The sequence below is a fragment of the Bombina bombina genome, chromosome 1 (assembly GCF_027579735.1).
Source record: "Bombina bombina isolate aBomBom1 chromosome 1, aBomBom1.pri, whole genome shotgun sequence".
Taxonomy (NCBI): domain Eukaryota; kingdom Metazoa; phylum Chordata; class Amphibia; order Anura; family Bombinatoridae; genus Bombina; species Bombina bombina.
Window position 1 is genome coordinate 1,496,925,578 of NC_069499.1, and position 27,598 is coordinate 1,496,953,175.

At 37.8% G+C, this 27,598-nt stretch overlaps 1 protein-coding gene and 1 long non-coding RNA gene across 4 annotated transcripts in view; one reads left to right on the top strand and one right to left on the bottom strand.

The window, feature by feature from the left end:
• LOC128654072 (uncharacterized) overlaps positions 1 to 27,598 on the top strand; it is an 80,586-nt gene that overhangs the window by 12,479 nt on the left and 40,509 nt on the right. The gene's annotated exons all lie outside the window — the stretch shown is intronic.
• Positions 20,335 to 27,598, bottom strand: part of AMZ2 (archaelysin family metallopeptidase 2) — a 125,237-nt gene continuing 117,973 nt past the window's right edge. For 2 of the 3 annotated variants that reach the window (XM_053707736.1, XM_053707718.1), the window contains one exon: positions 20,335 to 20,706. In XM_053707736.1, the coding sequence (XP_053563711.1) occupies positions 20,548 to 20,706 (159 nt within the window). In that variant the 3' untranslated portion in view covers positions 20,335 to 20,547. Of the gene's footprint in view, positions 20,707 to 20,748; positions 20,979 to 27,598 lie in introns of those variants that run through there. The other variant, XM_053707728.1, reaches the window with a different exon arrangement.

Genomic DNA, 27,598 nt, shown 5'->3' on the forward strand with positions numbered 1-27,598 from the left:
CAGTCAATCCGGGCTTGTGGGAGCGCCTGAAGCTAGGCCGGGATTTGGCCATGCCCCCACACATGACGCACGCCATGAGTCCTCCACGTCTGATTCAGACTCAGACAGTGGAGAGCGTGGCCACGATCGTAGGCGGCAGCAAGATAGGAGCAGGCCCATTTTCCCTCACGGAGCCCCAGGTAAGATAAGGAGACTTCGGGGAGGGGGACATTGCTCCTGTGGGTAGCTCAGCACGGGGGGGGGGGGCAGAAGGGTAAGGGCCCCGCAAGAAAGAGGATGGCTTTGGATGTTATCAGAGGGGGGATGCAGGGTGCAGGCAAAGTGGACGGAGTTACCGGAAACCAGGTGGAAGGGATAATTCCGCAAAATGGTGGCTTGCAATTGCATATGAATGAGCATAGTGGGGTGAGAGTGCTTGAATCGCATGTTATTAGAACGGCTGGCAATGCAGTGGGACCTAATTCTAGGGATGGTTGCATGAATGCCCCTAATACAGTTTCAAGGGGGGCTGGCTGTTTGGATGTGAGTGGTATGGAGCAAGGGAATGTGCAGTTTGGTGCTTGGGGCATACCTGGACATAGTGCTGGCAGCAGTATTTTCAATTTGGGGCAAATGGGGGGTTGCTATGTGCATGAGTGGTGCAAGGTTTGGCTGGTGGGGGTGGTGCGCCAGGTTCACTGTCCTCTTCCTGGAGTTCTCCCCATCTTTTTGCTAACCCACAGGTGGGACGCAGTGACGAAGCAGCTGCATCAACTTCAGGAATGGCGGGAAGGACTGGAGGTGCCTTGCAGCAGTCCAGCAGTTCGGCTACAGTTGCGGATGCAGTACCATCTACATCTGGAGGGTCTGGACAGGTACCGGCGTCCACTGAGTACCCAGCAATTACACTTACACACGCTGTTAGGAGCTCTTCTTCTAGTCGGTCAAATTCAGAGGTAGAAAAGGATCTGGGTTTGGTAGGAAAAGGGCAGCAGCGCATGTTTAAAATGATTAAGAAAATGTTTGCAGCACAGGCTCAGCGGAAAGGTGGTAGCACTCCTGCGTCGGCTGACGCGGTTGTTCCACTGAATGCAGGGGGTTAAATTCCAGCAATGGAAGTAGCGGTACACCCATGTTTGGTACATTCCCTATATAGTCATTCGAAAGCTAAGGTGGTGAAAAGAATTCAGGAAGGGCGTTATGTTAACGTGTTTGAGCTATCTGTAGAGGCCATTAGGGATAAGGAGAGACCAGAGGACGGCACAGGCCCCAAGAGGGTCAGGAGGCCGTAGACCTATGAGGAGTTGCAAAGCTGTTTTCGGTGCTGGCAACTTGCTACATAGACAGATGGCTGTTGCAAGGACACAACCTTTTCAAGTATGTGGATACTATTGAGAGCATTCATAGGAGGTTTAAAGAGAGAGCATGGCGTGATTATGACACGGCTTTCAGGAGAAAAATAGTGGGGTACTTTGGCATGCAGGACATACACCTGTGGTTGAAGTTGGGGTTTGAGCGGATCCCTTTGCCCCCGGCAGGGAATCGTCCAGGCACTACTCGCTCCTATCCGCGCCCAAAGCGTCAGAGTAGGGAGTGTTGGAAGTATAAGCAGTTGCAGCACATCTGCAAATGCTGCAGTGGCCCACATCCAGGTGTCAAATGTAGACAGAGAGACCATACAGTTGATAGGGCAGGCCCAACGGGTGGGGTTGGTAACAAAGCCCCCAACGCCCCTTAAGCCAGAAGCCATGGTACCATGGCTGGCACGCTATCCGGATCGGGTTGTGGCGGTGATATTAAGGGCAGGGTTGTTTGAGAGTTTTAAAATTCTGGTGCTGCGTAAAGTGGTGGGGGCCACGGTTCATCGCAACCTTAAGTCTGCGTTTGAATTTCCACAGGTGGTGGGTGATAAAATTAGAAAGGAGGTGGAGCTGGGGAGGGTTCTAGGCCCCTTTCCAGTGCAGCCGTTCCCTGACCTGGTGGTATCCCCTCTTGGAGTGGTGCCCAAGAAAGAGCCAGGGAAATTCAGATTAATCTACCACCTGTCCTAACCGAAAGGGGCTAAGTGGGATATATAGGAATAGCGCCCAAGACAAAGGGACCTTTCTGTCACTGATGATTAACCCCTTCAAAGAAAATCTAAATAAGTGATACAAAGTGTAAGTGAGTGACAGCGCTGAAGATCACAGGTCACACCTATTTTTATCAATTTAAGTAGTATTTTATAAATAAAAATATATGATGGTATCTGGAAAAAAATATGTATGTGCTGGCAATAGAAAAATATAAATGACACTCTAGTGCAATTAAAATATATATGAACTTTACTAAAAATAGCATATATTAAAAAATATACATAAGGGATGTCTCCCTTGAAATGCAATAAATAAAAAACAATTAAGCTAAAATGCCTACTTTATGAAAAAGGTAGCCAAGATTGCACACCTATAAAAAGACTCTCATCTCAAATTGCAAAGTTAACAGTGGAGACAATATTTATACAAGTCCCAGTTGTGTCCAAATGACGTTAGGGAACTAGATAATAAGCAGTCTATGTTGGTGTTGATTTAGTAAATAAGGTATCTTATTAGTGCAGTGTTTCCTTTGGAAAATGTTATGTTGTACTGCGCTAAATAATACTAAAAAGGCAGTATTTTTTCTAACACAGTTGTTGGAAAAAATACTGCCTTTTTAGTATTATTATTTAGCTCAGATAACTCCCCTGCCGAACACAGCAGTAAAGACAGTAGCAGGGGTTGGGCTTTCAGCACAGAGAAGGCAGCCTACAAGAGAAGTTTGTTTATTTTGCAAATTGCCCTGCTTCAGGATGCCATTTTTATGGCCCTCTCCCTGCACTGCGTGGTCAGACACAGTGGCAGACATAAGTTTTGATCCTAAAGCTTCCTTGGTGCCCTGGGCTACAGCCCGGTTTGCCCATCCCTAAAAACAACCCTGGTTTTATTTTATGTACTATTTTATTATAGAAGCTCCTGCTTTCACCACTCCTTTACACAGACTCTTCAACAATGCTGCACTGTGCCACTGCACTGACAGACTTTTGGTGCGCAGAGGGCTCCTCCAGGATGATCAAGGCCCCCTGTGATGCACTGCCCTGATTTACAGGTTGCGCAGGACCAATGAAAGGGTTGGAGGGAACATCAGCAAAGTAGGCTGTGTCAGTGTGGGTTATAATTAAGAGGTGGGCGGGGCTAAGGGGACCAGCGGCCCACTGGGCAAATGCCCACTATGTCCGATGGCCAGTCCTGGCCTGGCCCCAACCCATGTGGTTGTCTCAAAGGTGATCTCGATCTCTGGTGTCCGCCAGAGGCTGCCGCCCTGCTTGGGGGGTGCCACATCTCCCCACCCTGGATCCTGTACCTGCTGCCTGTGAGGAAGACAAGCATTGAAATCCCCGTTCACCTCCTGAACTCCTATGAAGTGGGGTCAAATGTGAACTCCTTCCATGCCTGTCATCCAGGCTTTTCTATCTCCATTTTACTAAGGTTGTGGGCAGTTTTTAGTTGACTCTGATGGCATGTTTCCAGATTTTTATTTCCTTTGATCTGTAACATAAGGGGTGGCATAGTCTAAAAAAGGGGTGGGAGACACAGTAAGGCATGTCCAGTGTCATGAAACCCCTATGGCTTTCAGGGCACACTAAAAAGAAAACAAAAAAACAGGAAAATATTTCTATTTTTTTTCACAAATTTTCATAAACCATTTTGCAAGTTTTGCGGCTGACATATTATGTATTGGGCACCTCATCCAACTACAGATGTAAATGGAAGGAACACCCACTTACCAAAAGCTAGAAAATATAGGTGAGACAATGCTCACAGCCTTTATAACGAGGGGCCTTGGCAACTTCATGATGTTTATGAATATAGGCCAGTATAATTTTCCCAGATTGTTTGCATCTGAGTAAAATATGAAAACCGTGCTCTTTTAGTAAAAACAAATATGTTAAACCAAAGTAAATTTAAATCTGTGTTAAAAAAAACTACCTGCAGCTAGACAAGAGAGCTACTAGCTATTACAGGTGTGTAGACCACAGCCCTTTTGTGGGTGGATGGCAGGAAATAATGGACCCTTCACAAAAGTAAATAAAGGTAAAATCTTTTTGAAATTATGAATAATACATATTGCAATGGTGTGTATTAAGTATAATCCCCTGCAGAGTGCTTTTTTATTACAACAATGAAATAGTCTGTTTATATCCCTTTAAATGAGGGCATTAACAAAAGTGTGGCCTCAGAACGTAGATGATTTTCAGTTGTTCTGGGTGCCAAGACTAATTTTGTGCATTTAAGATTATTTTAAAATGAAGTCACACGCAGTAGATTTTGCTAGTAATTCTTTATTATAGTTGAGGCCATACAAATAGATTAGTAAATAGAACAATTTAAAGTTTCAAAGAAGTAAAATTAGATTATATCGTTTTTGTTAAATTAATCTAAATAATCTAATTGTGTTAGTTTCTTGCACTTATTTATCAGAATCTAATTGTGTTAGTTATTTGCAGTTATACTTAAAGGGACATAATACTCATATGCTAAATCACTTGAAACTGATGCAGTATAACTGTAAAAAGCTGACAGGAAAATATCACCTGAGCATCTCTATGTAAAAAAAAGACGATTTTTTACCTCACAATCTCCTCAGCTCACCAGAGTAAGTTCTGTGTAAAAAGTTATACTCAGCTGCTCCCAGCTGCAGGTAAAAAAATTAAAAAAATGAAGAAATGAACAGCAGCCAATCAGCATCAGCAGTGCCGAGGTCATGAACTCTTACTGTGATAAGTCAAATCTCATGAGATTTCATAGTAAGCTTCCTTTACCTGATTGGTGAAATAAGATGAGAGTGCTCGATGCTCAGCCTTTCAGATGTCCCAGGACAGACACACTAATATGCTGCTTAGAAATCCTTTACAATGGGAGGTGGCTACTGAGGAACTTTTGAGGTAAAATATGTTTCTTTTTTACATAGAGATGTTCAGGTGATATTTTCTAATCAGCTTTTTACAGCTATGCTGCATCACTTTCAAGTGTTTAAACATTTGGGTATTATGGTCCTTTAATGAGTGATTTAAGGTTACTACACTAGTTAAAGTGATGGTAAAGTCAGTAAGTTCACTCTGTAGAATTCGTTAGTACAATAAAAATTAAATATACTATCGCTTTTTAATATAGATTAGATCAGGGTTCTTTAAACCAAGGGTCGGGACCCATTACTGGGTCGCAACACCATGTTTACTGGGTCTCTACTTATGCGTGTGTGTGTGGTGCATGAGAGTGTGTGTGTGTTGTATGAGAGTGAGTGTGTGTGTGATGTAGGGTTGCCAGGTGTCCACCACAAAAATACCGGACATATGGGGGGGGGTAGTAAAATAAAAATGTAATTTAAGTGTTCACACATACATATACAGGTAGCCCTCAGTTTATGCCGGGGTTAGGTTCCAGAAAGAATGGTTGTAAATCGAAACCGTTGTAAATGGAAACCCAGTTTATAATGTAAGTCAATAGGAAGTGAGGGAGTTAGGTTCCAGGCCCCTCTCAAAATTGTCATAAGTAACACCTAATACATTATTTTTAATGCTTTGAAATGAAGACTTTAAATGCTAAACACCATTATAAACCTAATAAAATAATCACACAACACATAATATATAATTAAACTAAGTTAAATGAACAAAAACATTTGCTAAACAGCATTATAAACCTAATAAAATAATCACACAACACAGACTTCACTTGCATTTTTCTGCAAACAGTTCTTTCTATGCATTCCAACCTGGGCTGATTTATAGACAGGAATATCTTGTTCCTTTGAAATCTGCTCGATAGCTCAGGTCTGGTTAAACTAATTAATTTCAACTTGCTTGGCTTGCATATCTTTGCTGCAACACAAGCGGACAGCTCAACCTACTGGCTATTTTAATCAATGTACTACTTCTCAATGCTTTTCAATAGCAGTCACATGACTAAAAAGAAAGGTTGTTATTCTGAAACGGTGCAAATTGAACTGTTGTAAACCGAGCGCCACCTATATATATATATATATATATATATATATATATATATATATATATATATATATATATGTGTATCTGTATATTTTCATATAGAGATATATAGGTATAGATATATATTTTACAAACAATGAAAAGCCCAATCTTCACCATTAACAATAAAGTTTAAATCTTCACTGTCAGACTTTGGGACAAATGGAAAAAGATTAGATAAATGAAAAGAGCCCCTGATGTGTGGAACCTGCTTTGCTACTTCTCTCCTCTGAAGCTCTCCCCTTCCATTTTCCAAATCTCGTATTTTTTTTGTTTTGTTTACTGTTTCTCCCCTTTCCTTGTATACGTCTAACACCTGGTACCACAAATACAAAGCTCCACCATAAAGAAATATGCGCACTTTACCATCCTAAATCAATGGATTTTTACTTGCTTTTCCTATGTAACTTTACATCGGCTAGATTACGCATTTTGCGCTATACCGGGTGCGCAAATAACGCAATAAAATGAGTGGTAGCGCACTTTCCATAGTGCTGCCATTACGAGTTACTGAAAAACCTCCTTGTGCTGTGCGTTATGGTGCATTAAACCGCCGGATAAGTGAATAACCCGTTATCTGCCGCTCCCCAACATCGTCGACACTAAATGATTTGAACAGCCAATAGGATTTCAGTACCTCTCATCCTATTGGCTACTGCCCTAAGTTAAAGAGCTGTTTAACTTAGGGCAATGCCCTACAAAAGGCCCTTTTTAGGGCTATTGGTAGTTTATTGTTAGGTTAGGGGGTGTTTTTATTTTGGGGGGCTTTTTTATTTTTATAGGGCTATTAGATTAGGTGTAATTGTTTTTATTTTTGATAATTTCGTTTATTATTTTTTGTAATCTTAGAGTTTTTTATTTTTCCTATTTTTAGTGTTTATTATTTTTTGTAATGTTAGATTTTTTAATTTTTTTCAAAGTATTAGGGTTACTTAAATTTGTAATTTAGGTTTTTTAATTGATAGTTTTTATTTTACTTTATTAGAATAGTTATGTTAGGTTAATTTATAGTTTAATGTTAGTTTTTTTTTATTTCACAGGTAAGTTTTTTTTTATTTTAAGATAGTTATATTGTATCTTTAATTTAAAGTTAGGGGGTGTTAGGTTTGTATGCATTTATTACTGTAAAATAGGAATTTAAAGTTAGGGGGTGTTAGGTTTGTATGCATTTATTACTGTAAAATAGGAATTTAAAGTTAGGGGGTGTTAGGTTTAGGGGTTAATAGTTTTATTTAGTGTTTTGCGATGTGGGGGGCGGCGGTTTAGGGGTTAAAAGGATTTAAAGTTAGGGGGTGTTAGGTTTAGGGGTTAATAGTTTTATTTAGTGTTTTGCGATGTGGGGGGCGGCGGTTTAGGGGTTAAAAGGTTTATATAGTGTTGGTGATGTGGGGGGCGGCGGATTAGGGGTTAATAGGTTTATATAGTGTTGGTGATGTGGGGGCCCGCAGTTTAGGGGTTAATAAGTTTATTTTAGTGTTGGCGATGTGGGTTGGCGGCGGATTAGGGGTTGATCCATAAATACTGGTCTCAGATCGTGGAATGGCTCGTGTCGGTATAGGCTGTAACTAAAGCATTTTAGCTGGACCGGACAACATGTAATACATTTTTTGAGTGTGGAATGGACATTGCGTTACAGGCTAAAATGCTTGCGGTATAGCTATACCACTGCGACTCGTAATATGCGATACCAGCCATTCCACGTGCAATGGCCAATTTTTCAGCGGTATAGCCGTATCGTAAAACTCGTAATCTAGGTGTATGTTAGGTGTAAATGCATATTGGTGTCATTGTCACTTTCTACTGCTTATAATGTATGCATTTATTACTGTAAAATAGGAATTTAAAGTATTCACTTTCGGCTTTAGCTCAGTTGGTCTAAGGCAGTGTCTGTCTTTCGCATGCCTCTTAGAAGTATGGAGAGATGGAGCTAGCCTTGTCGCAATATCTGAAGTCCTGAAGTTCGCGCACCTGTCTTCCGCTCACGCGCTTTTAACTTTAGACTTGTAATACTAGTGTTAATCCGACAGCTCTTATTTTTTACCTTGAGTGCAATTAGTGCTGAAGAACGATTAAAAATTAGCGCTACACTTGTAATCTACAGAAGCCCTTTATGTTTAGGAACCACTAACCTTAAAACTTTCTTCATTTACTGAGGCAATAGAAACAACATCCTATCAAAAGTGCATTATCTTATTTTTATAAATTTATGCTGACTCTTTAGGCAAAATAATAAAAAATTATTAATCAGATAATTTCCTAAAGTTCCTTAAAAATAATCAAAGTACAGTATAACACTGCACCATTTGTCTGATCATTTTGGCCTCTAGTTATCAAGCCGTCAACCTCAAATATGCTTGGAATTCCGCAGTGTATTTGTGGCGAGGCTGATTCGCTGTAGTTATCAAGCACTACAGCCCGGCAAAAGTAGAATATAGTGACGTATGCTTCGATCCGCCGGATTCCGACACAGATCGATTCTTACGTCACTCCAGATGTTCCGAACGCAGGTTCGGCACAATCTGACTACTTTTGGGAGTTATCAAAAAACTGGTTTTCAATACGCCGCCCTGGAGGTGGCGGATCCCATAGGAATCAATGGGAGTCTGACCATAGCGAAAGCTCATGTTTGCTGCTGCCCGACATCCCATTGATTCCTATGGGAAGTGTGTACACCTAACACCCTAACATGTACCCCGAGTCTAAACACCCCTAATCTGCCCCCCTACACCGCCTCCACCTATATTAAACATGTTAACCCCTAAACCGCCGCTCCCAGACCCCGCCGCAACTATAATAAATATGTTAACCCCTAAACCGTCGCTCCCGGACCCCGCCGCAACTATAATAAATATGTTAACCCCTAAACCGCCGCTCCCGGACCCCGCCGCAACTATAATAAATATGTTAACCCCTAAACCGCCGCTCCAGGACCCCGCCGCCACCTACATAATACCTATTAACCTCTATCCTGCCCCCCTACACCGCCGCCACCTATAATAAATTTATTAACCCCTATCCTGCCCCCCCTACACTGCCGCCACCTATAATAAATTTATTAACCCCTATCCTGCCCCCCCTACACCGCCACCACTATAATAAGATTATTAACCCCTAAACCTAAGTCTAACCCTAACCCTAACACCCCCCTAACTTAAATATTAATTAAATACATCTAAATAAATATTATTCTTATTAACTAAATTAATCCTATTTAAAACTAAATGCTTACCTTAAAATAAACCCTAATATAGCTACAATCTAACTAATAATTATATTGTAGCTATTTTAGGATTTATTTTTATTTTACAGGCAAATTTCTATTTATTTTAACTAGGTACAAAAGCTATTAAATAGTTATTAACTATTTAATAACTACCTAGCTAAAAGAAATACAAATTTTGACCTTTGATAAAGCTCTTTTGCGAAACATGTTAGGGGGAGTTGGGACGCTTAGGTCCCTCTCCGGTTGTGTGTTTTAAATTGCTGTAACGGCTCCCGTGGGTCTACCAGTAGTTACTTATACTTAATTTGACCTTCTTACTATTTAATAGCTACCTAGATAAAATAAAGTCAAATTTACCTGTAAAATAAAAACTAACCTAAGTTACAATTACACCTAACACTACACTATCATTAACTAAATTATTCCTATTTAAAACTAAATACTTACCTGTAAAATAAACCCTAATATAGCTACAATGTAATTAATAATTACATTGTAGCTATTTTAGGATTTATATTTATTTTACAGGTAACTTTGTATTTATTTTAACTAGTTAGAATAATTATTAAATAGTTATTAACTATTTAATAACTACCTAGCTAAAAGAAATACAAATTTTGACCTTTGATAAAGCTCTTTTGCGAAACATGTTAGGGGGAGTTGGGACGCTTAGGTCCCTCTCCGGTTGTGTGTTTTAAATTGCTGTAACGGCTCCGTGGGTCTACCAGTAGTTACTTATACTTAATTTGACCTTCTTACTATCTGGTAGTCCCTTTGTTATTATCCCTGTTTTGCTCCGATAGCGTTGGTACTCATTATTAAGTTATATTTCCTGTCCATGACAGGACGGTATAATAGGTATTATTTCTGTTTGTTTAAGCCTCCCCGCTAATATATCTTTTGGAGCGCCACTCTAAACAATATCTATGTTTGCTAACTACGTGGCTTAACTTTTGTGCCTATACACTATTAGGTGTTTAATCAAAAAATTATAATTTCCCTCTGACTGTGCAATATAAGACAGTTAAGGTATAAATGTAGATACTTAGTGGTATTACTTAGGTGTTGTGCGGGATATGTAGTGTCTAACTATACCCATTCTTAGAAGTTATATTGCAACAGTGGTAGACTGTTAATCTATCTGATCCACACTGCAGTTTTTCATGTATAGATACTTAATTAACAATATATAGAACTTGAACTGCACGTGGAAGAACAGCAGGACCTCTTGATTATCAGTGATCCCCCTAAACAAATTGGGAGAGTGATATGTGCCTTTCAAAAATTCAGTTACACCAAACACACTTTACTGCCGCCCAGTTGAAATAAAATGTACTGTGTCTTAAATCACAAACTCACTACAGCGAAAGCTTGTACTTGAATGTTAATGCTATACTAATTCAGCCCTGTATGGTATCTCACTTATAGTGATATATAATCACTTTTCAGCAGTTATATTTACAGCCAATAGCTATAAGTAAAAATCTTTTACTTTAGGTACTATAGTGAGGGGTGGTTTCTATCTTAATCTTATTCCCTAAACCTGGGGTCTATAAAATACGTTGACTTAATCAATATGGTACTAATAAACGTTGATTTATAAGACTATAAAATACATCTCATGAGCTTATCCAGTGTGTCCTACTCCTATACTATAATAGGTGCTTAATTTAATCAATACGACCACACTCTGGTGGTTGGGGATAAGATATACAAATTATTATGATATATACCTAGTTCTATTACCTGGGCGTCATGCGGGTTGAGTAGTGCTTGTACACAAATACCCCTAGCAGGGATATCATAACAGTGAATAGTATTAACTGTCTCTACTTCGTTTGTAGATAACAATATAGACACTTAAAACACTACATGCTAATTGACCTGCTTGGGACCGCACAACAGGCTATTAGGATTACTACCTACCTCCCACATTTGAAACTCAAATTGCATTCAGGGGTTCTACGTGTATCTTCGATTTTTCAGTTATACTTATACACCCTAATGCGGCTCAGCATTAATCTAGTAAGCCATTTTCTGTTAATAAAATCCTAAACCTACAACAGTGTAATTTTATAATATCAAAATCCTTTCTACAACTGATTATATTATACAGATTAATTTCTATGTGCTGATCCCTCCCTAAATTGTACGAACATCCCACCTTATTCGCACTTATCATAGTGATATAAAAGTGCTAATTAATACCCAGTATTCTAAGCCTTATACTAGCGTTTAATTTTTGTCCTATCCGATTCCTCACATCTGGGGGTTGGTCTGGATGGTGACTCAATCCAGTACATACCTCAGTAAAGCTATATAGTCTAATTTTGTGTGTTCACCTTAGGCACTAAGGTGCCATATGTGAGATAGCTCCTACTACCTAGGAGCTGTATGGTAAGCAGACCACACATGTATGCGGACAGCTTTAATATTAGGACTGACTTATCATCTAAACGTGTACCTACAGTACTAGCATCTGTATACTGGCACCTTACATGATCTATGTCTTATACCACTTGAGGGTTTATACTTGGATCTCATTTCCCTAGTCAGTGTTTTAGCACGAGTTGTGGCTTGTGGAGGAGACCATTGTTACATTTTACCTCCGCTGTACCGGGCACCTTACTTTTTGTCCCGCTGTTATCTGGAGCAGCGCTATTACTTGTACACCTTGGGGGGCTCTTTTCGTTACAGTGTTTTTAATTGTGTGTACCCACTTATTTTGTTTTTAATGCGAAATAAAAGTTAAGTTTTAAACGTTTCTATGCAGACAGTATGTTTTTGCATGGGTCTTTTCTATCCATTGTCACGTATAGACGTATACGAATTTGAGTTGTTGAGTGCTATCCATGTACATTTCTTGTTCAGTCCTGTACTGAATTTGTTTCGCATATCTCTCTCTACATATGTACAGCACCCGCCCTTTAGCCACTGATTATGGTATCCCCTATTCATGGGGTTGATTATAATTAATTAGGGCAACAATTCCGGTAGTGCCATCGTCACTCTTCTTTCCCTTGTATCACAAAATACAAATTTACCTGTAAAATAAATCCTAACCTAAGTTACAATTAAACCTAACACTACACTATAATTAAATAAATTAAATTAATTAACTACAAATACCTACAATTAAATACAATTAAATAAACTAACTAAAGTACAAAAAATAAAAAACTAACTTACAAAAAATAAAAAAAACTAAGTTACAAAAAATAAAAAAATATTACAAGATTTTTAAACTAATTACACCTAATCTAAGCCCCCTAATAAAATAACAAAGCCCCCAAAATAAAAAAATGCCCTACCCTATTCTAAATTACAAAAGTTAACAGCTCTATTAGCAGCCCTTAAAAGGGCCTTTTGCAGGGCATGCCCCAAAGTAATCAGCTCTTTTGCATGTAAAAAAAAATACAACCCCCCAACATTAAAACCCACCAACCACATACCCCTACTCTAACCCACCCAAACCCCCCTTAAAAAAACCTAACACTAACCCCCTGAAGATCTCCCTACCTTGAATCGTCTTCAGCCAGCCGACCACCGATGGAACAGAAGAGGACATCCGCAGCGGCCGAAGTCATCATCCAAGGGGCGCTGAAGAGGTCTTCCATCCGATAGAAGTCTTCATCCATGCGGCGTCTTCAATCTTCATCCATCCGGAGCGGAGCCTTCTTCAAACGAGCAGACGCAGAGCCATCCTCCTCCAATGACGCCTACCCGACGAATGGATATTCCTTTAAGTGACGTCATCCAAGATGGCGTCCCTCGAATTCCGATTGGCTGATAGGATTCTATCAGCCAAACGGAATTAAGGTAGGAAAAATCTGATTGGCTGATGCAATCAGCCAATCAGATTGAGCTCGCATTCTATTGGCTGATCAGAACAGCCAATAGAATGCGAGCTCAATCAGATTGGCTGATTGGATCAGCCAATCGGATTGAACTTGAATCTGATTGGCTGATCTGATTTTTCCTACCTTAATTCCGATTGGCTGATAGAATCCTATCAGCCAATCGGAATTCGAGGGACGCCATCTTGGATGACGTCACTTAAAGGAATATCCATTCGTCGGGTAGGCGTTGTTGGAAGAGGATGGTTCCGCATCGGCTCGTTTGAAAAAGGCTCAGTTCTGGATGGATGAAGATTGAAGACGCTGCATGGAGGAAGACTTCTATCGGATGGAAGACCTCTTCAGCGCCCCTTGGGTTAGGATTTATTTTACAGGTAATTTTGTATTTCTTTTAGCTAGGTAGTTATTAAATAGTTAATAACTATTTAATAACTATTCTACCTAGTTAAAATAAATACAAAGTTACCTGTAAAATAAATATAAATCCTAAAATAGCTACAATGTAATTATTAATTACATTGTAGCTATATTAGGGTTTATTTTACAGGTAAGTATTTAGTTTTAACTAGGAATAATTTAGTTAATAATAGTAATTTTATTTAGATTTATTTAATTAATATTTAAGTGTTAGGGTTAGACTTAGGTTTAGGTGTTAATCATTTTATTATAGGTTGCGGCGGTGTAGGGGGCAGGATAGGGGTTAATAGGTATAATGCAGGTGGCGGCGGGGTCCGGGAGCAGCGGTTTAGGGGTTAATACATTTATTATAGTTGCGGCGGGGTCTAGGAGTGGCGGTTTAGGGGTTAATACATTTATTATAGTTGTGGCGGGGTCTAGGAGCGGCGGTTTTGGGGTTTAATACATTTATTATAGTTGCAGCGGGGTCTAGGAGCGGCGGTTTAGGGGTTAATACATTTATTATATAGCCGAAGAGCAGCGAGATCGGATGAGTGATAACTATCACAGTCCGCTGCTCATCGCCCCGTACTTGGTGCGCGGCTTTTTGAAAGCTTTTTTGATAACTTTGGCGAACGTATTCAGGTCCACGTCGGCGATGTGAGGCAAGCTTAGCCGAGCGTATTGGGGCCGTCGAAGGCAGGTAAGTAGACACGTTGATAACTAGAGGCCTGTATGTTATATCTCTATTTTATCCTTAAGATGTTTAATAGGTAAGGGTTTGCTTTATTTAATTGCTGCTTTAAAATTGTATAAACATAATTTAGTTGTATCATCTTTAATGTGGTTCTGAAAAACCACCATACCTATGATTTAGGAATAAATCATGACCATGATCAGATAAAACAATCAGACTCAACCAGATTTTCAGGAGTATTATAATATACAGAAGATTCCATATAAGATATATGAGCTGCCTCCAAACATTTTAGGAAGACAGAAATTGTAAACCTCTGGGGGCTGATTTATCAAGCCCCGTATGGAGATTGATGCCCCTCGTTTCCGGGGAGCCTAAACTCTGAAAACAAGAAGCACAAAGAAAGAGGCTTTAAAGTTCCTGTCACAGGGACTGTATGGCCTGCTGGAATGAAGACAACTTGCTGAATATTCTCCCACTCCCCCTTTTGTGGGAAAGTAATTCATATCTCAGAAGGTATCTTTGTTCACAACTCTCTGAGGAAAACCTTGTTCTGGATTCTTTTGCCTTGACCATGGACTGGTATGTAAATATCTGTATGTCTAGGCCTTCTGTACTCTACTTGGATATTCTCCTATTTTAGCCTATGAATATCTTGCTTGGGCACTGGCTTAAGTAACATATATTAGTCTCACGAAAAAGGCACTGTCCACACACTTATGAAATAATATGAAAGTCAATATTAAACTTTCACAGTTTAGACAGAGCATGCCATTTTAAGAGATTTTTTTCAATTGACTTCTATTATAAAATTGACTTTATTATTCTTTTGGCATCCTTTGTTGAAAGCATACCTAAGTAGACTTACGAGCAGTAATGTACTACTGCAAGCTAGCTGCTGATTAGTGGCTACACACATATGCCTCTTGTCATTAGCTAATCAGATATGTTCATCAAGTTCCCAGTAGTGCATTGCAGCACTGGAGCTGACTTTGCAGGAGTTAAACAAATAGTTATATTCAAGCAACACATTAAAGCATCTTCTTTTCATATTTGTATGTTCCTTAAAGGTAATTAAAATCCACATTTTATTTTCATTGTTATTCAGTGAAATACTTGTATATTTGGAGGTTCTTTAAGTTCACAAGGAATCCTGACTTGAGCTGACTTGAAAAGCCTCTTTCACTGTGCAGCCCCTTGGCACTTCAGGTAACTATTCCATGTAATAATATGAGGTTTAATTATTATTATTTTTTAATATCCTGTAGTGATATAAGGTTAGAATTTTCCTCATATTCTTTCTTAATTAGAGAATGAAAACTAAAGGTTCACATTACAAGTGGTGCACTATTGTTTGCACAATTAGTGATAAGCAATACGTATATTAAAAGTAAATGCATTTGTTTGAGCACAAACAAAATGAGTGCGCGTTAGGTTAGCACCAAACACAACATAAAAACATCCTTATAAACATTTACACTTATATATACACTATCTGATAAAAATATCATATTCATATAAATATTAATATCAGGTTTAAAAGGTATATGGTATGACAAGTTATTTGAATATAAAGGGCTATATATATATATGTGTGTGTGTGTATATATATATGTGTGTGTGTATAGGAGTATATATATATATATATATATATATATATATATGTTTCACTGTTTATATACATACACATATATATATATATTTATATAAATAATGCAAGAAAAAAAGAAGATAGAAAACCAAGAAATCCCAGTATGCCCTATGCCAGCACAATCTATAAATAATCAAATTAGAAAATAAAGCAAATAAACACTGGGTGTTTAGGTTCCTTTCTGACTGGAAACAGATTCCCTTCCCATAACTAATACAATGCCTCTAAATTCATATGCAAAGGTATAATATTTTATTCAACAAAAAATCTAATACAGTGAATATAATTATAAAAAAGGTTAGTAAATGTCATAAAATTCTAGTATGATGCGTATCTAGTACATCATCCCAATGGCCATTGGTAATCTTATTTCATTATAAGAGCTCTTATGGATCCTTATCGAGTTGGGGAAAGAAGATGGATATATCGCTATTCTTGTGACCTCTGATGGCCTAGAGGGCAATACAAATCCATTGTTGTGGAAATGCTGTCCCCCATTAAACTTCTTTATTTGTATTCCCAAAGTACCAAAAGTCTGCCCAAATACAGGTGATTAGAGAGTGTGTGTAAGCAGGTTAGAAGTCCACTGGTGTGGCACTGTATTAATAAGCAACCACAATGTTAGTTGACAGCAACAATAATGGTTAGCAGTGGCGATGGTGGTAAAGCAAGCCAAAGCTTGGTTCGCAGTTAGTCAAGCAGTTAATGCAGTGATATTGCCTCAGTAGTTCACCATAGGATAAGATTCCTTCGGCTGGCCTAGCCGATGGCTAAAAACACATAGACGCTACACGTGTTTCGCCGCAGGGCAAGTTGTATGCGGCTTCTTCATGGCGTATAATTTCCTACTGACTTCTATTCCCCTCCGGGAATTTAAAAGATTTCAGGAAGTTCTAGTCAGCATACTTCCTGTGTGACGTATAATCCAAATAACTATTATTTGTAGGGACATTAATGTGAACAAAGATATCCCTCGATACAATGATGCCTTGTAAAATAGGATTATACGTCACACAGGAAGTATGCAGATTAATAGATTAATAAAAATTAACAGATTAATATCAAAAATGGCATCACAGATAAAATTAGCATGTTGAAGCAAGCAAACAATGCTAGACAAATCAGGATCCATTTCCTGTTGCGCTATGCTTTCCAACCAAAAAGTTGATGCAGCTGCAACATTAGCCATAGAAATGGCAGGCCTGAGAAGATAGCCAAAATATAAATAAGTTTTCCTTAGATAAGATTCAAGTTTCCCATCTAAATGGTCTTTAAAAGAAGTACTATCTTCCATAGGAATAGTAGTACGTTTAGCAAGAGTAGAAATAGCCCCATCAACTTTGGGGTCTTTTCCCAAAACTCCAATCTAACTGCTGGCAAAGGATACAATTTTTTAAACCTTGAAGAAGGAATAAAATAAGTACCAGGCCTATCCCATTCCTTAGAAATCATATCAGAAATAGCATCAGGAACTGGAAAAACCTCTGGAGTAACCAAAGGAGGTTTATAAACAGAATTTAAACATTTACTAGTTTTAATATCAAGAAGACTACTTTCCTCAATATCCAATGTAATCAACACTTCTTTTAACAAGGAACAAATATACTCCATTTTAAATAAATAAGTAGATTTGTCAGTGTCAATATCTGAGGAAGGATCTTCAGTATTAGATAGATCCTCGTCAGAGGAGGATAATTCAGTATATTGTCGGTCATTTGAAATTTCATCAACTTTATGAGAAGTTTTAAAATACCTTTTACATTTATTAGAAGGCGGGATGGCAGACAAAGCCTTCTGAATTGCATCAGCAATAAAATCTTTTATATTCACAGGAATATCTTGTATAATAGATGTTGAAGGAACAACAGGCATAGTACTATTACTGATGGACACATTCTCTGCATGTAAAAGCTTATCATGACAACTATTACATACCACAGGTGGAGATATAATCTCCACAAATTTACAACAAATGCACTTAGCTTTGGTAGAACTGTTATCAGGCAGCAGGGCTCCAACAGTGGTTTCTGAGACAGGACCAGATTGAGACATCTTGCAAATGTAAGAGAAAAAACAACATATAAAGCAAAATTATTAATTTCCTTATATGGCAGTTTCAGGAATGGGAAAAAAATGCAAACAGCATAGCCCTCTGAATAGAATAAATGGCAAGAGGCATATAGGAAAGGGGTTTAAAATAATTAAATTATTTGGCTCCAAGAATGACGCACAACGTAGCTGAATTTTTTTTGGCACTAACAACATCCGGAAATGACACACTCACGTCATTGAAGGCGCAACCTTGTGCAAGGAACTCAGCGTCAACTAAGACGCCGGAAATGACGAATTTGCATCATCGGACGTAACTTTGCACCAAAAAAATTCTCGCACCAAGAATGACGCATTAAACTTTGGCATTTTGCGCCCTTGCGAGCCTAATTTTGCCCGTGAAATTTAATGAGAAAACAGTCAATAGAAAAAAGACTATACCCCAGGTAAGAAAAAAATATTTTCCTAAATATGCTTTTCCCAAATATGAAACTGACAGTCTGCAAAAGAAAATATACATAAACCTGACTCATGCCAAATATAAGTACAATACATATATTTAGAACTTTATATTAATACATAAAGTGCCAAACCATAGCTGAGAGTGAATGAAAACATACTTACCGAAAGACACCCAACCACATATAGCAGATAGCCAAACCAGTACTGAAACAGTTATCATTAGAGGTAATGGAATATGAGAGTATATTGTCGATCTGAATAAGGGAGGTAGGAGATGAATCTCTACGACCGATAACAGAGAACCTATGAAATAGATCTCCCGTGAGGACAGCCATTGCATTCAATAGGTGATACTCCCTTCATAACCCTCTGACATTCGCTGTACTCTGAGAGGAATCGGGCTTCAAAATGCTGAGAAGCACATATCAATGTAGAATCTAAGCACAAACTTACTTCACCACCTCCATAGGAGGCAAAGTTTGTAAAACTGAATTGTGGGTGTGGTGAGGGGTGTATTTATAGACATTTTGAGGTTTGGGAATCTTTGCCCCTCCTGCTAGGATTGTATATCCCATACGTCACTAGCTCATGGACTCTTGCCAATTACATGAAAGTAATAACCCTTAGGCATTTCTGTATTTTGGATTGAATAGCTTCTTATTGTGTGTCTCCTAGTTAAATTTCAGCCACCAAACTCAACCATAGCACATGACAGAGCTCCCATTGTCATACGTTTACCTCCATTGCCAAAGAAGTTGAACAGAGTCCTTCTGGAGAATCCACTGGCCTGTCAAAGTAAAAATGATAGGTTTTGGAGTAGAATGACACGTACGATGTTGGAACCACATCAGTTGACTTTTCTTTCTATTTTTTTAACCATGGATTCTTCTTGAGGTTTAAAGATTTAGTTTGGCTTTATGGGATATTGTTATGACTTGCTATTAGTACTCAGTTTGCACTGTTTTGTTTATATGTTAGTTTTAAAAACTGAAATAATCATATTTATATAATATATAATAATAATAATGGATACTTGTATAGTGCACAACCTCGAACTTAATGGATTTGCGGCACTAATAACAGGTATTATTATTACCCAACTCAATGGTACTCATATTTGGCTCATATATATTTATTGTAACTACTTGTGTTATGCAACCAAATATTCTATGTAAACCTTATAAATGTTTTGATATTATTTTTCCCTAAATAAAAATAAATTGCATGAAAACGTCACTTAAACGATTAGTGCGGTTTGCACATCTGCACGCTGACAAGAGTAAAGGTTCGTTATGGGGCACAATTAATGTTAAATCACTTGGTGACATTAGCTGTATTTTGTTTTATTGTGTTAAATGTTTTTACTGCTTTAATAAAATAAGTTTTTCATTTATAAAGTCTTCCTAAATATTTTGAGGATTATCTGGATATACCACAGCTATAGAAGACAAGTGCGGTGACTAGATATGAGTCTTTAATCATAATATAAGCATTTATCAAAAAGCATTATCTGCTCTACACCACAAATATTGAATCGTCATCACTTTATCTATCATATGGTTTGGATATACTTCACCATATTTTGTTCCTTTTCCACCCCCATCATTTGCTGCTGGTGCATTGAGAACAAGAAGTAGGGGACTGAATTTATTTGACTCCTGCTATATCCCATATACTTCACATTATATATCACATTTATTCAATTCCAAAAATACTCGCTGGTCTTCAAAAAGCAGTGAAAAATAATATTTACTTTTTTTGAAGACCATTGAGTGTGTATTATTGGAATAATATATATTTATAGTTGTAATTAGTACATGCTTAATCTGCATAGTTTATTATGTGTCGTTGTGGTGATATGCGAGATAGAGTACGGATAACAACAAAACATCTTGATGGTCTCAATGCATTATTACTAAATAAATAAATAAAATCTATTTAATAGGCTCACAACAGAGACATTGTTATGTAACATTTTATTCTGTTTGTGAAGCTGGTGTCTTGGTTACAACCTAATCTGACAAAGGACACGAGCAAGAATTAATGAATATCAAGAACATCTTATTTTTTTACTTTTTTTGTCACACAAACCTAATAAAGGCCGCACTGGGTTTGGCAATCAGTTTGTTTAACAGTCTGATCTGTTAAAGAGATGTCTGAAACAGTCAAAGGTCAGTGCTGAGCTGCAGTATTAAGAATATTTATACATTTTTTTAGCCGTTCTCTGCTGTCCTTAAATGCTTCTATAGGTTTAGGTATTTTCTGCATCTCTTGGCTGCACGCTCCAAGCTCTGAATCATTTTCGTCTTTGTTCATCCATTGTAGCAAAGCCTAAAAATCCAGACAGGGATACAATTAAAATTAAAGAAGAAGCAAGGCTGAACATTTTTATTTAAGTTCCTCCACGTAAACAATATTTAAATTGGTAGCATATAATTCTTATATCTTCTTGATGTTTCAGAACTTCATTGCGTCTATGTTGTATTTATTAAATAAGATTGCTCCACAATTCAGTTTGTTCCATTTCAAAATGTTTATTTCTTCATTATAAAATGACTCCCTGACATCACTCTTTCTGCTTGATTTGAAATACTGTGCTCGATCTTTGACAGAAAAAAATAATTTGTATTACTTAAATTAGACTAAAGATCAAGAATATCTAGTGTACGTTCAAAAGATACTGTATTTTTTATGCATATAAACTAGTTATCTGAAGCCAAGAAATAAGTTTTCAGTCTCTGAGCATGAATAAACTAAAAGGCAAGATTTGTGCAAACTGCTTCAAGTGCAATGTTTTAAAAATATAAACTCAAGTCAAAATTAAACTTACATGATTCAGACAGAATATACAATAATTTTTTTTTCAATTTACTTGTATTGACAAATTTCCTTTGTTCTTTTGGTATCCATTGTCGAATAGTAAACGAAGGTAGGATCATTAGTAACTGAGGCTTGTGCACATGTGAGCAGTGTTTGTCGTTGTACAGTGGTCTTTATTACACAAAACGGTAAACATAAATTATGAAAGTACATTACATTGCAAACATTTTGGGGCCTTGGGCTAGATTACGAGTGGAGCACTATCTTAACATGCGGGCGCAAATTAAATAACCAGCTACTAGGATAAAAGATTTTTACCCCTTTAATTCCTATTAGCTGATAGAAATCTTTCAGCCAATAGGAATGTAAGGGACGCCATCTTGGATCACGTCCCTTAAAGGGAACCTTCAGTTGATGCCGACGACCGTAAGAAGAGGATGCTCCGTGCCGGAAGTCTTGAAGATGGACCCGCTCCACACCGGATAGATGAAGCTAGAAGATGCTGTCTGGATGAAGACATCTTCTCGCTTGGATGAGGACTTCGCCGGATGGATGAAGATCGAAGAGCCTCCAGGATGAAGACTTCTTGCCGCTTGGATGAGGATGGATGTCTGGACTTCGATAACTCTAAGTGGATCGTCGGGGGGTTAGTGTTAGGTTTTTTTAAGTTTTTTTTTGGGTGGGTTTTTTTTAGCTTAGGGTTTGGGCAATGTAAAAGAGCTAAATGCCCATCCAAATGCCCTTTTCAGGGCAATGGTTAGCTTAGGTTTATTTAGGGGGGTTGGTTGGTTGGGTAGTGGGTTTTACTGTTGGGGGTTGTTTGTATTTTCTTTTACAGGTAAAGAGCGGATTTCTTTGGGGCAATGCACCACAAAAGGCCCTTTTTTTATTTTTTTTTATTTTGGGCGGGCTTTTTATTTTGATACAGCTATTAGATTAGGAGTAATTCGTTTTTATTTTTGATAATTTTGTTTTTTATTTTTTGCAATTTAGTGTTTATGTTTTTTGTAATTTAGAAAATTGTATTTTAATAATTTAATTTATTTTATTGCAATGTTAGTTTTTAGTGTAAGGCAGGTTTTATTTTTATTTCACAGGTATGTTTGCATTTATTTTAACTAGGTAGACTAGTTATTAAATATTTAACTATTTAATAACTGGTCTACCTAGTTAAAATAAATACAAACTTGCCTGTAAAATAAAAATAAAACCTAAGATAGCTACAATATAACTATTAGTTATATTGTAGCTAGCTTAGGTTTTATTTTACAGGTAAGTTTGTATTTAGTTTTAAATAGGAATTATTTAGGTAATAATTGTAAGGTTTATTTAGATTTAGGGGGTTTTAGGGTTAGGGTTAAGTAAGGGTTAGGGTTATGCTTAAGGTTAGGGTTACGTAAGGGTTAGATTTAGGGGTTAATATATTTATTTAGTGTTAGTGATGTTGGAGGCCAGAGGTTTAGGGGTTAATAACTTTAGTATAGTGGCGGCGACATTGGAGGCAGCAGATTAGGGGTTAATAACTGTAAAGTAGGTGGCGGCGATGTTAAGGGCAGCAGATTAGGGGTTAATAAGTGTATTTAGGTGGCGGCAATGTTAGGGGCAGCAGATTAGGGGTTAATAACTGTATGTATTAATATTGGGAGTGGCAGATTAGGGGTTAATAGTTTTATTTAGGTGGCGGCGATGTTAAGGGCGACGGATTAGGGGTCAATAACATTATGTAGGCTGTGGCGATGTCGGGGTGGCAAATAAGTGGTGTTTAGACGTGGTTTTTATGTTAGGGTGTTAGGTTTAAACATAACTTTTTCTTTCCCCATAGACATCAATGAGGCTGCGTTACGGAGCTTTTGTTTCCGCAATCGCAGGTGTTAGGCTTTTTTTTGCCGGCTCTCCCCATTGATGTCTATGGGGAAATCGTGCACGAGCACGTCAAAGCAGCGCTTGTATTTGGGTGCGGTATGGAGCTCAATGCCACCATATCGCCCACACAAGCTTGCTTTTTGTAAACTTGTAATAGCAGTGCTATAGGGAGGTGAAATAAAGCCGCTTTTGCGGCAGTCATTTATTTCCCTAGGGCGGCAGATTGGAATGGGGCAGCACTTTTTGAGTCTCTGTTGGGAGCAGCAGGTGACAACTAGCGTTATATGTCTGTATTATATATATATACCACAGTGTTTGCAGCGTCGCACTCTGCCCTACCCTCCACACACGCTGTCACGGCACACTGGAGCTACAGGGGGGGATGACGTCATCCAAATAACCCGGATATGCTTCTGAGTAAGTACTGCTCGTCTCACAGTGCCAATGAATAAATAAGTAACATTGAAGACTCAGGCACTTCCAGGATAAAAAGTCAAGGAGCTTTATTGTTCAAAAAGTCAATGTCAGGATCCCAGCAGTCCTTATTCACTGAGTAATAGCAGTTATAGCTGTGTCAGCGTGGATTCTCTGTACCACGCTATTGCCTGTTTTTATCATTGACTTTTTGAACAATAAAGCTCCTTGACTTTTTATCCTGGAAGTGCCTGAGTCTTCAATGTTACTTATATATATATATATATATATATATAGAGTCAGGATAATTCACTGCATATTGCGCTCCCCCTGAGCGTGTGGTATGAGAGTAAGCACCCGGCACAATGGAGAGTGGGCGGGGGACACACCCCTGTGTAGATCCATATAATAGGCTGCAGCTTCAGGTGTGTCTGCTACACACGTCCCAGGCAAAAGGTACAATATACAAAAAAGAAGTTGCGCTCAACATTGCAGGAAAAAAAATGAAAAAAATATATTCCAAGCAGAAGATAAAAGATAAAAGCAACTTTTATTCCACAAATATAAAAAGGACATGAAACACGATGTCCTACAAAGAAAGCCAGCAGTGACTCAAAGAATCAGGTTGGTGAGCTGATCCTCATGCCGACATGTTTCGTGCGTTTGCGCACTTGTTCACTGCTGAACATTTATCTTCTGCTTCTATTTTTTTTCATTTTTTTCCTGCAATGTTGAGCGCAACTTCTTTTTTGTATATTATATATATATATATATATATATATATATATATATATATATATATATATATATATATATATATATATATATATACATACATATACATACATATATACATACAGTATATCTATACTGTATATATAAAAATAAGTCCTGACTGACTGACTAACTCATCAACGCCCAGCTTCTAGTTCACCTAGGAACATGAAATTTGGAAGGTACGTTGTTTTTATGACGTAGGCACCCACTAAGGAAGGATTTTTGGAAATTAAGTCCCTAAGGGGGTGAAAAGACCCCGGGGAGGCCCATCATCCTTTACGTAGTCCTGGGCCATGGTTGGCCTAGGAAATGTTAGGTATTTTTGTAATAAGTTGTATTTAAAAAATTAATAAAATGAAAAGAGAGAAAGGAATAACATTATCCTGGCAGCAACAAGTTTAAAAGTTATCATGGTCTTAAAAGGCATTAATGTTAATAATGTACGGTTAAGGGAACATATGTATGTCTCTGATGCCCTGTCAAAATGTTTAGCGCATGATGTAAAAAAACCTAAATACTTAAAGGGACATAATACTCATATGCTAAATCACTTGAAACTGATGCAGTATAACTGTAAAAAGCTGACAGGAAAATATCACCTGAGCATCTCTATGTAAAAAGGAAGATATTTTACCTCACAATCTCCTCAGCTTAGCAGAGTAAGTTCTGTGTAAAAAGTTATACTCAGCAGCTCCCAGCTGCAGGTAAAAAAAAATAAAAAAATGAAGAAATGAACAACAGCCAATCAGCATCAGCAGTGCTGAGGTCATGAACTCTTACTGTGATCTCATGAGATTTGACTTAACTCTCATGAGATTTCATAGTAAGCTTCCTTTACCTGATTGGTGAAATAACATGAGAGTGCACGAGGCTCGTCCTTTCAGCTGTCCCAGGACAGACATACAAATATGCTACTTAGAAATCCTTTACAATGGGAGGTGGTTACTGAGGAACTTTTGAGGTAAAATATCTTTCTTTTTTACATAGAGATGTTCAGGTGATATTTTCTAGTCAGCTTTTTACAGCTATACTGCATCACTTTCAAGTGCTTCAACATTTGGGTATTATGGCCTTTTAAGATGTTGAATATACTTAGGAAATGCTGCCAATTTGACTTTATCATTGTTTTGTAATTTTGCATCTATTCCTGATCTCTCAATAAACAGAATTTAAAAAAAAAAAACGTATAATTTAATTTAACATCATTCTAAAGTATGTTTGTATGCCAAATTTCTTGCTCCTAACGTCAGTAGTTCTCAAGATATGGGTATAAAAAAAAATACTCTTTTTTTTTTTTCCACATCTGACAGTTGAGTCATAATATATCATTAAAATTTAATATTAAAGTAATTGTAAACAGAATAATAATAACACTGTTTTAATGTGCCGTGAGGGCACACGTCGTTGCGAGTGGTCGCGTTTAGTCTGTCTCATTCTCTAATTACAAAACTAAAAAATTCCTGCACACATATTAATGGAACAACTATCTTTATTTTGTAGCCAATACTTCCGGACTATTGTCTGCAATAAACATTTCTTATTACGTTAAGACATCAACCTGTAGATTTTAGACAAAAAACTAATGTTTCACAAAATCCACGTGAGCCAAGTTGCGGGCAACAACTTGTGTATATATAGTATATATATATATATATATATATATATATATATATATATATATATATATATATATATATATATATATATATTATAGTCGGAAACGACAGCACTCTCACAATCCTTCAATATTGTTGTGCAAAAATTATTATATAGAAAAATTAAGAAAAATGCACTGGATTTACAAGCACAAAAAACTTTACTACGTGACGTTTCGAGGTTTTTACCCCTTCCTCAGGCAAAAAAAATCAGTGAACATTGACAAAATATAAAGACAATCAAAGCCCCTCCCCACAGTGCTCCACCAATCATATGCCCGCGGGGGGGGGGGCGGAAACGACAGCACTCTCACAATCCTTCAATATTGTTGTGCAAAAATTATTATATAGAAAAATTAAGAAAAATGCACTGGATTTACAAGCACAAAAAACTTTACTACGTGACGTTTCGAGGTTTTTACCCCCTCCTCAGGCAAAAAAATCAGTGAACATTGACAAAATATAAAGACAATCAAAGCCCTTCCCCACAGTGCTCCACCAATCATATGCCCGCGCGGGGGGGGGGGGGGGGCGTGTGTGCGCGCTCCCGCAATCCGTAGCTCATTATGTTGAAGTGGTGGGAGATGGTGGTGGGTGTGGGTAGGAAAGGAGGCAAATCATTCACACATTGAATATATAAATATTATTACTGCTCAGCAGCAATTTTGAAAGTCTAGGTCAGCGCAAAACCTATATAAGCCACTGCTGTTCACTTACAGTGGCTACATAAGACTGGTCACAATGATCAGTCCAGCATGTAACTTCTGAATCCAACCTCAATGAGCACTTGTTTATATAATATATATGGGGTTAACAGCCTGTGGCTCTGTGGACAGCACAGCTTCCTGTGAGTGCCAGTGGCACCCAGGGCTGAGCATGTTGCAGGGTCATAGGATGTGTACCCGGTCCGGTATGAGAGTGCAGTTCCCTTCCGTGTTTTGTATATGTCTAGGGTGATTACATATGACTGTGCACACTTCCCTTGTTCCCAGTTTGTTTGGATTTGAAAGCTTGCATTGTGTGGCTGTTTTAGGGTCCGAGGTATTGGAAAGAACCTTGACGAGGTACCTGGGCTTGTCCCATTTGGCCAGATGCGGTAACTAACCTTTCCATTTTTGCTTTTAAATCTTAGCTGAGAGCTTGTAAGTGAGTGCTGGGTTTTCTCTGTGTGTTGTATTAATTTGTTTTGTAATTTTCCCTATGGTTCTTGCACCCAGACCTGTTTGGGGTTAACTGCCTGTGGCTCCGGGGACAGCACAGCTTCCTGTGAGTGGCACCCAGGGCTGAGCATGTTGCAGGGTTATGGGATGTGTACCCGGTCCGGTATGAGAGTGCAGTTCCCTTCCGTGTTTTGTGTATATATATATATATATATATATATATATATATATATATTATAGGTTTTTTGTTAAACAGCTACATCACCACAAACCCCTAAAACAATTCATCATAAACTTATCTGTTATTATGTAGTAAGCAAACAAAATAACATCTTATTCTAAAAAAAATATAAAAATTAACAAAATGTAAATAAATAAATAAATACAAATATCCCCATTTCCAAAAAAACTTCTAAATTATTAAATATATTAAAAAATAAACAAAGAAAAATGTAAATTTAAAGAGTATGGTAAGAAATGTCTAATAGGGTCTAGGGATTAGATTTACGTAAGTTGTGCCACTTCTTTTGGGCG